The 16,141-nt window shown below is 40.3% G+C and overlaps 1 protein-coding gene across 2 annotated transcripts in view; it reads right to left on the bottom strand.

Annotated features, from left to right (window-relative positions):
• The window catches only part of EDNRB (endothelin receptor type B), a 32,986-nt gene that overhangs the window by 3,620 nt on the left and 13,225 nt on the right, over positions 1–16,141 (bottom strand). For both annotated transcript variants that reach the window (XM_006076470.4, XM_025262711.3), the window contains exons 3-7: positions 7,828–7,940; positions 7,489–7,693; positions 5,716–5,865; positions 1,558–1,691; positions 868–976 (exon numbers count right to left, since the gene is read on the bottom strand). In XM_006076470.4, the coding sequence (XP_006076532.1) occupies positions 868–976; positions 1,558–1,691; positions 5,716–5,865; positions 7,489–7,693; positions 7,828–7,940 (711 nt within the window). The remainder of the gene's footprint in view (positions 1–867; positions 977–1,557; positions 1,692–5,715; positions 5,866–7,488; positions 7,694–7,827; positions 7,941–16,141) is intronic.

The following is a 16,141-nucleotide window of genomic DNA, read 5'->3' as shown; positions in this document are numbered from 1 at the left end:
TGCCTTCCATGGAGAGGCAGAACCCAACCTTCTACCTGGATGATTCACTGAGATTCTTCTCCCTCCATTTTTCCCTTTAAAAATTGTCATGACTGAACAGAATCTTTAGAGTCGGTCTCTGCACCCGAGTCCACCATCTCCCTAGATTGCTGGCTTTTCTGATGAAAGTATTTTTCTTCTTTATTAACACTTGCCTCTGGAATTATTGGTATACGAGCACAAGCAGTCAACCTAGGTTTGGTTACACTAGGAACAAGTGGATATAAGGGAAGGAATATTTTATTCCATACTAGGTAACTGAAGGAGTGAATGAATGGATGGATGTTACACACAAATGGAAGCAGGCAAATGAGGAATAATTTCACGTATTCTATATCAAGGAACACTGCTATTGAATTAAGGCAGAAAAGTGAAGGTAGAACTTGAATTAAGCTGCTTTGTTTGACTTGTAATTCTCACCTGTGTATGAAAAAGGAGACTAACTTAGTTATAATTAGCAGTGGGCTACCTAGTCCAAAATCTTCCAAAAAGGGAAATAGTGCATTTAATTCATGTGTAGCTCTTATTTTATCATGTGAGAGCATTCAGATATCAATGCATGTAGTTTTTTATTCATTTTCTGAGTAATTCTATGAGTAAAACTGATTGGTTGAGGCAGTAGTGAATGATTGACTGGGATTTGTAGGGAGAAATCAATTATAGTGATTTATGAGCAAAATTTATATTTAAACAATCATCTATCATGTAATACAAGGGAAAATTATAAAACAATTGACTAGATCTCTCTGGATAGAAATATTAATAGTTTGTAAGGGTTATATTTGATACCAGATTACAAGGGTTTTTAATTTTCGAATACTCTCTTACCTTAAAGCAGTTTTTGAATCTTTTGCTCACCAAATACAGAGCTATTGGGTTAATACAGGAATTCAGGGAGGCCATGTTGATGCCAATGTAGTCCAATACCAACAAAAAGCTGCAAAAATAATACAAAAATTTATTTATGTGTATGAGCACAAATCCCTTAAAGACTTTTGTGCTTTATAAATTTAAAAATTACCCATTTATAGTTATTTTACCTTTATCACTAGTCTTTGCTGATTTTGATCTCTCTCTCTCTCTTTCTCTTTGCCTCTCTCTCTTTCTCTTTGCTTCTGTCTCTCTCTTTCTCCTATTCTCTGTCCCTGTCATATCATTAACCGCTATTCCCACTCCCATGCTCAATTCTCTGCCTTAAAATGAAATATATTTTGTAAGTGCCCAGGCTGTCTAAAAAAGAAAGGATTTACAAAGTACAATGGAGAACCAGATCTGGTATTTTCAATCATGCACTCACTCACTTGGACAGCCCTGGCTCTCCATTCTCAGCGTTCACCAATGCTCCCCTTACTTCTCCGTTGGAAATAGAAGCAAAAGTAAAAAAAAAAAGGGGGGGCATCTTAAATTGCTTTAGGATTAGAAAAATGGTACGCTCTCTTCCTGCCAATGAAAGGAATCAATGGAAAAACTTCTGAATGGCATTTATTTACACAACTATTTCTATTTTACCTTACTTACCTCAAAAATTCACATCTACGGGGATCATGCTGATCATAAAGAGTGAGCTTCAAAATCCTGCTAAGATGAAGAGGGAGCCAACACAGAGCAAAGACAAGGACCAGGCAAAATACTGTTTTGGCCACTTCCCGTCTCTGAAATAAAACCACAATCAGACTCTGTAATGGATGGCTCATTATAATCACAGCATTCTCTCTTTCCAAACAAAATGTTTAATACTGTTTACAAAAAGTCAATGGAATTTGTAAAAATTCAGGACACAGAGTTTTAAACTAAATAGTTACTGTGAATTAGAACCTAAATGACTAGAGACATCTTTTTCTTTAAACTTTTCATTTTGTATTGGGGTATAGCCAATAAGGAGAAGGCAATGGCACCCCACTCCAGTACTCTTGCCTGGAAAATCCCATGGATGGAGGAGCCTGGTAGGCTGCAGTCCATGGGGTCACTAGGAGTCGGACACGACTGAGCAACTTTACTTTCCGTTTTCACTTTCATGCATTGGAGAAGGAAATGGCAACCCACTCCAGTGTTCTTGCCTGGAGAATCCCAGGGACAGGGGAGCCTGGTGGGCTTCTGTCTCTGGGGTCGCAGAGTCAGACACGACTAAAGCAACTTAGCAGCAGCAGCAGCATAGCCAATAAACAATGCTGTGATAGTTTCAGGTGAACAGCAAAGGGACTCAGCCATACATATACATGTATCCCTTTTCCCTCAAACTCCCCTCCCATCCAGGCTGCCACACAACATTTAGGAGAAGTCTATGTGTTAATATAGTAGGTCCTTGTTGGTTATTCATTTTAAATATAGCTGTGTGTACATGTCCATTTAAACCCCCCTAACTAGCCGGCCCTTCCTCTTATCCTAGAGATGGACTGGAATGGGTGAATTTAACTCAGATGACCACTATATCTACTACTGCGGGCAGGAATCCCTCAGAAGAAATGGAGTAGCCATCATGGTCAACAAAAGAGTCCGAAATGCAGTACTTGGATGCAATCTCAAAAGCGACAGAATGATCTCTGTTCGTTTCCAAGACAAACCATTCAATATCACAGTAATCCAAGTCTATGCCCCAACCAGTAACGCTGAAGAAGCTGAAGTTGAATGGTTCTATGAAGACCTACAAGACCTTTTAGAACTAACACCCAAAAAAGATGTCCTTTTCATTATAGGGGACTGGAATGCCAAAGTAGGAAGTCAAAAAACACTGAAGTAACAGGCAAATTTTGCCTTGGAATACGGAATGAAGCAAGGCAAAGACTAATAGAGTTTTGCCAAGAAAATGCACTGGTCATAACAAACACCCTCTTCCAACAACATAAGGGAAGACTCTACACATGGACATCACCAGATGGTCAACACCGAAATCAGATTGATTATATTCTTTGCAGCCAAAGATGGAGAAGCTCTAAACAGTCAGCAAAAACAAGACCAGGACCTGACTGTGGCTCAGACCATGAACTCCTTATTGCCAAATTCAGACTTAAATTGAAGAAAGTAGGGAAAACCACTAGACCATTCAGGTATGACCTAAATCAAATCCCTTATGATTATACAGTGGAAGTGAGAAATAGATTTAAGGGCCTAGATCTGATAGATACAGTGCCTGATGAACTATGGAATGAGGTTCATAACATTGTACAGGAGACAGGGATCAAGACCATCCCCATGGAAAAGAAATGCAAAAAAGCAAAATGGCTGTCTGTGGAGGCCTTACAAATAGCTGTGAAAAGAAGAGAAGTGAAAAGCAAAGGAGAAAAGGAAAGATATAAACATCTGAAGGCAGAGTTCCAAAGAATAGCAAGAAGAGATAAGAAAGCCTTCTTCAGCGATCAGTGCAAAGAAATAGAGGAAAACAACAGAATGGGAAAGACTAGAGATCTCTTCAAGAAAATCAGAGATACCAAAGGAACACTTCATGCAAAGTTGGGCTCAATAAAGGACAGGAATGGTATGGACCTAAAAGAAGCAGAAGAATTAAGAAGAGATGGCAAGAATACACAGAAGAGCTATACAAAAAAGATCTTCATGACCCAGATAATCACGATGGTGTGATCACTGACCTAGAGCCAGACATCCTGGAATGTGAAGTCAAGTGGGCCTTAGAAAGCATCACCATGAACAAAGCTAGTGGAGGTGATAGAATTCCAGTTAGCTATTTCAAATCCGGAAAGATGATGCTGTGAAAGTGCTACACTCAATATGCCAGCAAATTTGGAAAACTCAGCAGTGGCCACAAGGACTGGAAAAGGTCAGTTTTCATTCCAATCCCAAAGAAAGGCAATGCCAAAGAATGCTCAAACTACCGCACAATTGCACTCATCTCACATGCTAGTAAAGTAATGCTCAAAATTCTCCAAGACAGGCTTCAGCAATATGTGAACCGTGAACTTCCTGATGTTCAAGCTGGTTTTAGAAAAGGCAGAGGAACCAGAGATCAAATTGCCAACATCCACTGGATCATGGAAAAAGCAAGAGAGTTCCAGAAAAACATCTATTTCTGCTTTATTGACTATGCCAAAGCCTTTGACTATGTGGATCACAATAAACTGTGGAAAATTCTGAAAGAGATGGGAATACCAGACCACCTGATCTGCCTCTTGAGAAATTTGTATGCAGGTCAGGAAGCAACAGTTAGAACTGGACATGGAACAGCAGACTGGTTCCAAGTAGGAAAAGGAGTATGTCAAGGCTGTATATTGTCACCCTGTTTATTTAACTTATATGCAGAGTACATCATGAGAAACGCTGGGCTGGAAGAAACACAAGCTGGAATCAAGATTGCCGGGAGAAATATCAATAACCTCAGATATGCAGATGACACCGCCCTTATGGCAGAAAGTGAAGAGGAACTCAAAAGCCTCTTGATGAAAGTGAAAGAGGAGAGTGAAAAAGTTGGCTTAAAGCTCAACATTCAGAAAACGAAGATCATGGCATCCGGTCCCATCACTTCCTGGGAAATAGATGGGGAAACAGTGGAAACAGTGTCAAACTTTATTTTTCTGGGCTCCAAAATGACTGCAGATGGTGACTGCAGCCATGAAATTAAAAGACGCTTACTCCTTGGAAGGAAAGTTATGACCAACCTAGATAGCATATTGAAAAGCAGAGACATTACTTTGCCAACAAAGGTCCGTGTAGTCAAGGCTATGGTTTTTCCTGTGGTCATGTATGGATGTGAGAGTCGGACTGTGAAGAAGGCTGAGCGCCAAAGAATTGATGCTTTTGAACTGTGGTGTTGGAGAAGACTCTTGCGAGTCCCTTGGACTGCAAGGAGATCCAACCAGTCCATTCTGAAGGAGATCAGCCCTGGGATTACTTTGGAAGGAATGATGCTAAAGCTGAAACTCCAGTACTTTGGCCACCTCATGCAAAGAGTTGACTCATTGGAAAAGACCCTGATGCTGGGAGGGATTGGGGGCAGGAGGAGAAGGGGACGACAGAGGATGAGATGGCTGGATGGCATCACTGACTCGATGGACGTGAGTGTGAGTGAACTCTGGGAGTTGGTGATGGACAGGGAGGCCTGGCATGCTGCGATTCATGGGGTCACAAAGAGTCGGACACGACTGAGCGACTGATCTGATCTGATGTGTGGAATCTAGAAAAATGGTACAGATGAACCTATTTGCAGGGCAGGAATAGAGACACAGACACAGAGAAAGGATGTGTGGACACCAAGCAGGGGAGAGGAGGGTAGGATGAACTGGGAGATTAGGCTTGACATCAATATATTACCATGTGTAAATGGATAGTGGGAACCTGCAGTTTAACACAGAGAGCTCAGCTCAGTGCTCTGTGATGACCTAGCTGAGTGGGATGGGCGGTGGTGAGAGGGAGGTCCAAGAGGGAGGGGATCTATGTATACATACAGCTGATTCACTTCACTGCACAGCAGAAACTAACACAGCACTGCCAAGCAATTATACTCCAATAAAAATGGTTTATCTAAAAACATGATGGCTCTTTTTACATTCCTTTAGATTATGTAGGGTATCTCCAGGTAGATAGTATAAACCATATTAAAAATATCAGACTAAGAATAAGGAATTATGCTCTAGTATATGATACCTTTAGTTTATTATCACTACAATAATTTGCATATTCATAATTGGAATTGTAATCATGAGTCAGCAAATATTTCTGTTTCCTTACCTGTTTTAAGTGATCATTTAAAGCAATTTGCATACCACTCTTCTTTCTCAACATTTCACAAGTCATCAGGGTATAAAACAATGCAGTGATGGCCAACGGCAGGCAGAAATAGAAACTAAATAGCCACCAGTCTTTAGCTGTCTTGTAAAACTATGGGGAAGAAAGGATGTTATAGTTAATATTCCTCTGTAAGAAAATCTTACACATCAAATATTAAAAAATGCTCATCAAGGAATAATCTTCTAAAGTAGACCCATTTTATAAATACTATGTAGAATCTTTCAGTAGAATCTTTATTCTACTATGTAGAATTTTTTGTCTGCTGAACAAAAAATTAAGTGAGACAAACTTTTCCTAAAAGGTGTTTCAATTCTCTAAGGCAGTGTGCTATAATTATATACAAAAATGTAAGCAATTGGGCAAAATTTTAAATTCTTGATAACTCAAATATTTTTGTCTTCACACAAGTGAAAGGAACTCCTTGTGTGAAATACCACATCTGGATGTGTAAAGATATTCTAGTGTTTTGGGGAACTTCTCACTTTTTAACAAGTTTGTTTCTGGGGAAAGCAGGTAGGAAGAGGTCTATAGTAATCATTTAGCTCAGGAATGTATACATCTGAACTACCAACTAAAAATCAAAATTGCTTATAAAATGACTTCTCTCTTACTCGTTCTTCTTTCCTTTTCCTTTTAAAGATTGTTGTTCCAGATATGTCTCTGTTGGAACAGAAGTCATGGAATCTATGCAGTACTTTGGGCTTCCCAGGTAGTGCTTATGGTAAGGAACCCGCTTGCCAATGCAAGAGACATAAGTGATGCGGGTTCGATCCCTGGGTTGGAACAATCCCCTGGAGGAGAGCACAGCAACCCACTCTAGTATTCTTGCCTGGATGATCCCATGGACAGAGGTGCCTGGTGGAGTAATAGCCATGGGGTCGCAAAGATTGGGACATGACTGCGACTTAGCGCACACCCATGCAGCACTTTTTCTATTGTAACTAATAAGAAACAAGGAAACAGCATTTTCATTTTCAGTTTCCCATTAAAGCCCCTCTTTAGTCTTCTGTTTATCATGATCTATACACATATACATAAAGTCTTATATAAACTTACGTGTAAAATAGAAAATAATTATTTGTGACATTTGGGCCCACTTCCTTTGCATTAACTTCTCCTCACCCTTTCTGTTGGGAAGAGCCTTTTTCACTTAGGGTCTATTTTCTGATGGCCAGCATTGCTATTTTTCCCCATTCCCTAATTAAACACTCTTAAATAAATAGACAAGATGAAGTTCTTTGCAATAGCAGCTTTCCCTTTAGAGAGAGGACAAGCTTGTCATTCATACCAAGATTCATGGAGTCACGTAGATTTCTACCAGTCTATCCATACCAGGGGGACTTCTCCTTGATCATTCCTTTAACCACACACTGCCTCCAATGACTGCTGTGTTGCTTAATGCAAAATATGTTGTAGCTGCCAGTTCTTATGTGAATTTGAGTAGAAAAGCTATAAATTCCAATCGATTATCTTATGTCAACTTGGCTTATCTGTATTCCTGAGAATCAGGGAATTCTTGGAGAAGTAATGACCTAGCTTCTTGCAGCATGGGTCATTAGTCCCGCTGTTAACCCTGAGGTCCTGGGACCTACACTTTTAATTTATGCCAAGGATAGTCATAAATCAATAATTTCCCAAAAAGAAGAGATTGGGGGAAAATAGCTAAACATTTATAAGGCAAGAGCAGAAAAGGGAAAGAAAAGTAAAATTTACCTGCATAAATGCTGTTTTCTGAGTGGGATGGAGCAAGCAGATTCTCAGTTTATTTCCTGTGTGATCACTGGTAATTATATCAAAACCCACGGCCTCAGGGACAGCCAGAACCACAGAGACCACCCAAATTAAAACAATTTCTACTGCTGTCCATTTTGGAACCCCGATTCCTTTAATCCGACTCCAAGAAGCAACAGCTCGATATCTGAAAAACAAAACAGAATCAGTTGCCAAGCTGGCAGAGCCTGGTTTTTATTGAATTACAGTTTACCTTCTAAGTAACGTAGCAACCACTAGGATCGTGGTCAGGATATATGTCACTTAGATACATGCTCTTACCTGTCAATACTTAGAGCACATAGACTCAGCACAGTGATGCCCACGGAAGCCTTCTGAATGAAAGGCACCAGCTTACACATCTCAACCCCAAAGGGCCAGTCCTTGGCGAGCAGCTGCATCGAGGAGACACAAAGCTCTGTTAGGGAGATGTTTACAGGGTGCTCTTGAACTGTATGTATTACTTAGAGGAGGTGAATGAGCTTGTGAGAAAAATAACAAATTTCAGTTCTTATTCTTTTTCTCATGGGCTCCTCTGGAAATCATCTGCATTTGTTACATATTTGGAACAAGAGAGTGGGCTGGCAATCATGAAAGGGCAGACAATTCAGGAGAATTAGCTACACATGAACAGGAGCTTAGGGTCAAGGTATCTTCTACTGCAGGGCCAACTGGGGCCAATTGCTTAAGTTCTCCTTACAAAAATGGGAAGCTGCTGTATAGCACCAGGAGCTCAGATTAGTGCTCTGTGATGATCTAGAGGGGTGGCATGGGGGGCAGTGGGAGGGAGGCTCAAGAGAGAGAGGATATATGTACACATACTGCTGATTTACTTCATTGCACAGCAGACACTAACACAACATTGTAAAACAATTATATTCCAGTTTAAAAAATTTTTTTTAAATTGAGCCTGTAGTGCTAAAAATGCCTCTCATACTCTTATGAAGTCTCCAATGCTCAGTTGATGGCCAAATCAAAATAAAGATTAATCAAAAATAGGTGAAAAGTGTTCCTTAGTTAGACTAGATGTCTCCCTGGGCTTCCCTGGTAGCTCAGCTGGTAAAGAATCTGCCTGCAATGCAGGAGACCTGGGTTCTATCCCTGGGTTGGAAAAAATCCCCTGGAGAAGAGAGTGGCAACCCACTCCAGTATTCTTGCCTGGAGAATCCCCATGGACAGAGGAGCCTGGTGGGCTAGAGTCCATGGGGTTGCAAAGAGTTGGACACGACTAAGCGACTAAGCACAGATGACTCCTATGGAGAACAGAGTGTGTGTTCGTGTACTTACTCTTCACTCTGGTCAACTGTGCTGTCAGTCAGCACACTATTCAGCATGTGTTCAATATAAGGCATGCTTTTTCCTTAAGACTTCACCTGAGTCCTTCCTTCTCCCAGAAGGCTTTCCCCCCACAGATCCACTTGGCTAAAACCTTTACTTCTCTTAGCTCTTACTCAAGTCTCACCTTTTCAATGTGACCACACTGCTAAGGATAGGAAATGGTCAGGCCTCCACATGTCCGTCTTTCTACTCCACTTTCCTTTACGCCTACAGCACTTATTAACTCCTACCATGTATAGTATAGTATACTTGCTCGTTTTGTTAAGTTTTGCTGTCTGCAACCCCTAGCCTATCAGACAGAATACAACTTCTGCAATTGTCTAGCACAGTTCCTAACACACAGCAGATGCTTAAGTATTCAAGTCCCTAAAATACATAGGCACTGGTTATTCAGTGAGCAAAATGACTTAGTTCTTGCTACTATACATACATTTCTATTTCAAACTAACTATGCAGCCATCTTCTGTTAAACTCATGATTTTCTTTTGTAGGACAATTGGGTATGCCCCACACACAATGTAAATGAATCACATTAGGTAAACATCTGGGTCAAATGTTTACGCAGTTTGAAAAGAAACTGTTTTAAATCTACCTCTGTGTGTTTAAAGTTGACTCATTGGAAAAGACTCTGATGGTAGAAGTGATTGGGGGCAGGAGGAGAAGGGGACGATAGAGGATGAGATGGCTGGATGGCATCACTGACTCGATGGACGTGAGTCTGAGTGAACTCCGGGAGTTGGTGATGGACAGGGAGGCCTGGCGTGCTGCGATTCATGGGGTCGCAAAGAGTCGGACACAACTGAGCGACTGAACTGAGCTGATGTGTATTTTAATGTTTTAAAGAATAACCTTCCAAAGTTGAAAACTAGTTTGAAACATAATTAAGTCTTTCCATTCTCCTACTTGTAACATTTCTTTGTAGAGTTTGTCATGCTGGGTAACTGTTTGGCAACTAGAATGGCACCCAAAGCTGAAACGTGTGTCTCAGTATGAATATGTCTCAGAGCTCCAGCATGAGACCAATTTCATTTCTAAGACAGATGTGAAAAATTACACCGACATGTAGACAAATCTTGGCAAACTTACAGCAAATATGCTTTTTCTAGGGTCGGAAAGCCTGCAAGGCCAGGCAGATCACACAAGAGTGAAGGCAGCCAGGTGCAAGAAAGTTACTGGTGTCAGGAAATAATAGAGGGCAGAGGGGTCTGGGGTAAATCCTGTCTAAAAGGAGCCTGTGCTAATAAACATGATGTTATTGTTGATAAGAAATCCCCAATACCAAAATATCTTGATTTTTATCCCCAAATGTTTATATAAAATCTCACAATTTATAAAAATTATCAACTAATTCAAATTTTTGAAAAAACAAAAACATTAACCGATAATAACATCATGTTAACAAACTAATTTTATGTGTCAGACCAGCCTCTAACTTGTGAACTCTGGATTAAAATGGGCTGGCTCATAACTCTGCTTATTCATTTATTCATTCAACAAACATGTATTCAATACTCACCATGTGCCAACACCATTTGGAGTATGGGGGCCTATCAGAGAACAAGGCAAACTCCCTGCTCTCATGGAGCTTACAGTCTAGTGAGGGAGGCAGAGAAAGAACACACAAATACTTAATATGGTGTTCACAGGATTTGTGGCAGCTGATGCGAAGAGCTGACTCATTGGAAAAGACCCTGATGCTGGGAAAGATTGAGGGCAGGAAGATAAGGGGACGACAGAGGATGAGATGGTTGGATGGCATCACTGACTCAATGGACATGAGTTTGGGTAGGCTCCAGGAGTTGGTGATGGACAGGGAGGCCTGGCGTGCTGCAGTTCATGGGGTCACAAAGAGCCGGACACGACTGAGCGACTGAACTGAACTGAGAAATTATAATGAAATTTGGGGTGCTTTCTTGTTTTAAAGATAGTTTTGATGTGGACCATTTTTAAAGTTTTTATTACATTTGCTACAATATTGCTTCTTCTTTATGCTTTGATTTTTTTGGCCATGAGGCATGTGGGATCTTAGCTTCCCAACCAGGGATCCAACCTGCACCCACTGCATTGGAAGCAAAGTCTTAACCCCTGTACCACCAGTCAGGTCTCTCTCACAAGAGGCAACCTTCAGTAGGGATTTGACTAAAATAAAAGAGTAAGCCATGCGGACTGTATTCTAGGCAGAGGAAAGAGCAAATACAAAGGTCCTGAGGTCAAAATAAGCCTAGTGAGAGGAGGAGATGAAAAGAAGTTTCTTAAGGCTGACTGGAGTGTTCCAGACCAGTTTAGATATAGTTAGAGGGAGGAGTGTGATTTTTTTTTAAGGAAATTCATTGCAATATTTTGAACAGGGAGATGGCATCATCTTATTTATGTTAAAAAAAAAATCACTCCAGGGATTTCCCTGGTGATCCAGTGGTTAAGATTTCACCTTTCAGTGCAGGAGTTGCAGGTTTGATTCCTGGTCAGGGAACTAAGATTCCATACGTCTATGGCTAATAAAACCAGAACATAAATAACAGAAGCAATACTGTAACAAATTCAACAAAGTCTTGAAACAAAATTGTCCACATTAAAAAAAAAAAAAAAAAACACACACCAAAACCCTTCTCATTCTAAAAACATAAAAAGATCTAGAAAGTGGTATGGTAGACTATGAATAGACTAGATAGACAATGATAGACAACTAGAATAGTCAAGAAAAGATTTGATGAGAGATCATGGGCTGAAACTTGTGGTGCCTTGCAACTGAAAGGAATGGATTATAGACAGGATATATTTTGATAACAGAGCTAGCAGGACTTGTTGATGGGTTGGATATAAGATGTGAGGAGCCAGAAAACTCAAAGAAGTTGATCATATGAATGGTGAAGACATTGACAGAAATGTAGAAGACCCAGGATCCCGCAAATCTGAACCAGCTACAAGCTCAAGGTGGTTTAGAAGACTTGTCAATTACCCTTGCAAACATAATAAAAAGATTCCAACCAGTTGAAAGAATCCTTCCAGGCACAATTTGGTATAAACTACTGCATCTAGGTAGTCTTTCTAATCATTCTATCTTTATATGTATCAGAGGGGGAAGAAAAAGGAAAACTAACATTTACAATGGGTTAGGCACTATTCTAAGCCATTTACCTATGGTATATCATTGAATGCCCAAAGCAATCCTATAAGGTAAATTACTATAAACTGCATTTTAATAGGTTAAAAGACTTAGAGGTACTTAGAAGTTTATTAACTTGCTGTGTTGGTTTTTTAGGGCTCCCCTGATGGCTCAGACAGTAAAAGAATCCACCTGTAATGCAGGAGACTTGGGTTCAATTCATGGATCAGGAAGATCCCCTGGAGAAGGGCATGGAAACCCACTCCAGTATTAAACATGCCCACAAATTCTTCGACAGTCCTCCCTTCAAAAGGTGAAGCTCATTTCCCTCCCTTTGAAGCGTGGGTGGGGGGGGGGTACTTAATGATTCACATTTAATGAATAGAATGTGGTGGGACTGATGATGCCTGACATCTGAGACTAGTTCATAGATGGCATTATGGGTTCCTCCTTGCTGCTCTTGGATCATTGCTTTGAGGGAGTTGCCATGTCAAGAAGGAGACTCAAGGGTCCCTGTGAAGAGGCAACATGGCAAGGAACTGAGGCCACCTGAAAACAGCTGGCACTGATTTGCCAAGTGTCCAGCCTTGGACAAGCCTTCTCATGACGTCAGCCCCACCAATAACTTGACCCTCCTGAGAGACCCTGAGTCAGGACAACCCAGGTCTCCCACACTGCAGGTGGATTCTTTATCAGCTGAGCCACCAGGGTAGCCCAAGAATACTGGAGTGGGTAGCCTATCCCTTCTCCAGCGGATCTTCCTGACCCAGGAGTTGAACCGGGGTCTCCTGAATTTCAGGTGGATTCTTTACCAGCTGAGCTACCAGGGAATATATTTGTCCTTGGTCACTCACTTATGTGAGGCTTCCTGTGTGGCGTTTGTGGTAAAGACCCACTTGCCATTGCAGGAGACATGATACTGTGGGTTCGATCCCTGGGTCAGGAAGTTCCCTTGGAAGAGGGCATGGCAACCCACTCCAGTATTCTTGCCTGGAGAATCCCATGGACAGAGGAGCCCCGAGGGCTATAGTCCATAGGGTGGCAAAGAGCTGGACATGACTGAAGTGACTTAGCACGCACACACATGCTCACTTAGGTAAGTAATAGATAACTCCCTGGCTATTTTATTCATCTACTGTCCAAAAATTCAGATAGTTTCAAGTATCTTATTGTCTTGAACAATCTCTAAATATGCAAATGTGAGTGTCACAGGGTACAGTCATTAGATGAGTCAAATTGAATGAGTGTCTGGTCACTGAAGGGAGAGACGTCTGGCCAATGAAAATGAGTTCTGCGTTGAATCCAGGCTCTGTTTTGAGGTTATTATTGCTTTTGGCTCAGACTAGACATTGGATGATTGCTTTTCATACCACTGGGAGGCCTGCAGTCCAACCTCTGACCCAAGTTATCACAGGGGACAGGGAAACACAAACCGAAAATTGTAGCAATTCTCTTCAAGTTCAACACAGAGATAGTCAGAAACTTAATCACAACCGACAGATTACAATTTTCTAATCTACCCTTCCAAAGGAAAAGAGACTGCCAAAAAACCCTTCATGAATTCAATTCTGACATGAATGCTGCCAGTCCTGAGAGGCCACAGAAGGTGAGGGATTGATTGCCCGTTTCTATTATTTTGTAGTCAGAAGGATGACTTTGGCAACCTCTGCTTCTCTCATCAGAAGGCTTTGTGGAGACACTGAGAAGCCTGATCTCCTGTGACATAGGCCATGCCTACTGTTGATGCTCATCTCTGTCTAAATGGCCTCCATCCAGAATGTCTTGGCAATTTAGGGCTTGGAGCTTATTAAGAATGCAAAGACATTAATCTCTTGCCCTGAGTGGAGGAAAAGCTGTGAACTTAAAAAAAAAAAAAATCAATCTCAACCAAGATGCCACTTTAAAATTTGGTGAAAGAATGTTCTTAGAGGTTTTCATAATTCTTGGAAATTATTTCACTATTTCTTGACAAAAATAATGACACCCAATGCCTATAATCTGAAGTTCAACAATTCAGTTTTCCTTTTGGTAGAGGAAACTGATTCTCTTTTATTGCAAGAAGAAGCAAGTCTAACTTTAAACCTAGCAATAATACATTCATATTTCTTATTTGCAGTTTTCGTCATTCAGTTAGATAACTTAAGGGAAAAATCTGAGTATTGAAGACAAATTATGCATGTAACCAAATCTCTCTGATTGCAAAAAAAAAAAAAAAAAAATGTCAGGGATCAATATTGTTTCTAGGTCCCTGCCACCTAACTTAAATGTTGGGGTCCTGTTTAAAATTAAGTTTGAATAGATATTACTTACTATTTATCAAATGTGAGCCAGTCAGAAAATACTGCCGTTACTGACACTGGTTTTCAATGGTGATGGCTCATCTGAGAAAGAGCTTTTGTTAGTGTTGGTCCTAGGAGCAATGTAGTGTCCATCTGACAAATGACAGCCTGTCCTCAGGCTTGCCTCTTTCCCCTAAAGCTTCCACTGCTTTGCTAGCACATTTCTTTTGTATAAATAAATACAAATAAACAAACAAATAAACACTAGATTGAAAACAGTCATGGTCATACTGACTATAAGATTTCTACTCAAAGATGCACATGATATCATAACTTTATGTTGAAACAGCTGTTTGAGAAATAAAAAAGGCAACAGAATACTAAAAACTTCATATCATATTGTAAAAATATTTTTATAGTACATAGTTTATACTATGTACTATATACTATTATAGTATATACATATTTTTATATTACATAGTTTAAAAAATTTCTAAAAGGATAAACAGTGTGAATAGAAAATCAGTGTCTTTTCTTTAAAGGTATTGCTAAATGAGTCCTACAAAATCTTTCCAACTGGGGATATTTATATTTTCCAATTCTCTTTTTTAATTAAAAATTACATTCTTGACAAATTAAATGGAGAAAATCCTATTAATACATACCATTCTTAATACCCAATGGAATCTAGACCCAAATGGTCAGGAAATGCCAAAGTTAACCATCTTGTACTAACAAATGTTCAATTGTCTCATTAACCATAATCACCATTCTCCTTTCTATTTTTCAAAAAAATCAAAACCACTATGAGGTACCATTTCACACCAGTCAGAATGGCTGCGATCCAAAAGTCTACAAGTAATAAATGCTGGAGAGGGTGTGGAGAAAAGGGAACCCTCTTACACTGTTGGTGGGAATGCAAACTAGTACAGCCACGATGGAGAACAGTGTGGAGATTCCTTAAAAAACTGGAAATAGAACTGCCTTATGATCCAGCAATCCTACTGCTGGGCATACACACTGAGGAAACCAGAAGGGAAAGAGACACGTGTACCCCAATGTTCATCGCAGCACTGTTTATAATAGCCAGGACATGGAAGCAACCTAGATGTCCATCAGCAGATGAATGGATAAGCAAGCTGTGGTACATATACACAATGGAGTATTACTCAGCCATTAAAAAGAATACATTTGAATCAGTTCTAACGACGTGGATGAAACTGGAGCCTATTATACAGAGTGAAGTAAGCCAGAAAGAAAAACACCAATACAGTATACTAACACATATATATGGAATTTAGAAAGATGGTAACAATAACCCTGTGTACGAGACAGCAAAAGAGACACTGATGTATAGAATGGTCTTATGGACTCTGAGAGAGAGGGAGAGGGTGGGAAGATTTGGGAGAATGGCATTGAAACATGTAAAATATCATGTATGAAACGAGTTGCCAGTCCAGGTTCGATGCACGATACTGGATGCTTGGGGCTGGTGCACTGGGACGACCCAGAGGGATGGTATGGGGAGGGAGGAGGGAGGAGGGTTCAGGATGGGGAACACATGTATACCTGTGGCGGATTCATTTTGATATTTGGCAAAAGTAATACAATTATGTAAAGTTTAAAAAATAAAATAAAATAAAAAAATTAACAGGATACACTGAGCTTTAACTGGTTCTTAGTTTCAGAACATTCTACAACGTTTTTAGTGGCGAGCATAGTGCCTGGCACACAGTGACTGCTCATTAAATGTTGTTGTTGTTGTTCAGTCACTAAGTCGTGTCTGACTCTTTGCAATCCCATGGACTGCAGCACACCAGGCTTCCCTGTCCTTCACCATCTCCTGGAGTTTGCTCAAACTGACATCCACCGAGTC

The sequence above is a fragment of the Bubalus bubalis genome, chromosome 13 (assembly GCF_019923935.1).
Source record: "Bubalus bubalis isolate 160015118507 breed Murrah chromosome 13, NDDB_SH_1, whole genome shotgun sequence".
Taxonomy (NCBI): domain Eukaryota; kingdom Metazoa; phylum Chordata; class Mammalia; order Artiodactyla; family Bovidae; genus Bubalus; species Bubalus bubalis.
Note: the sequence above shows the minus strand (reverse complement) of the source record. Positions and strands in the feature narration are given on the sequence as shown.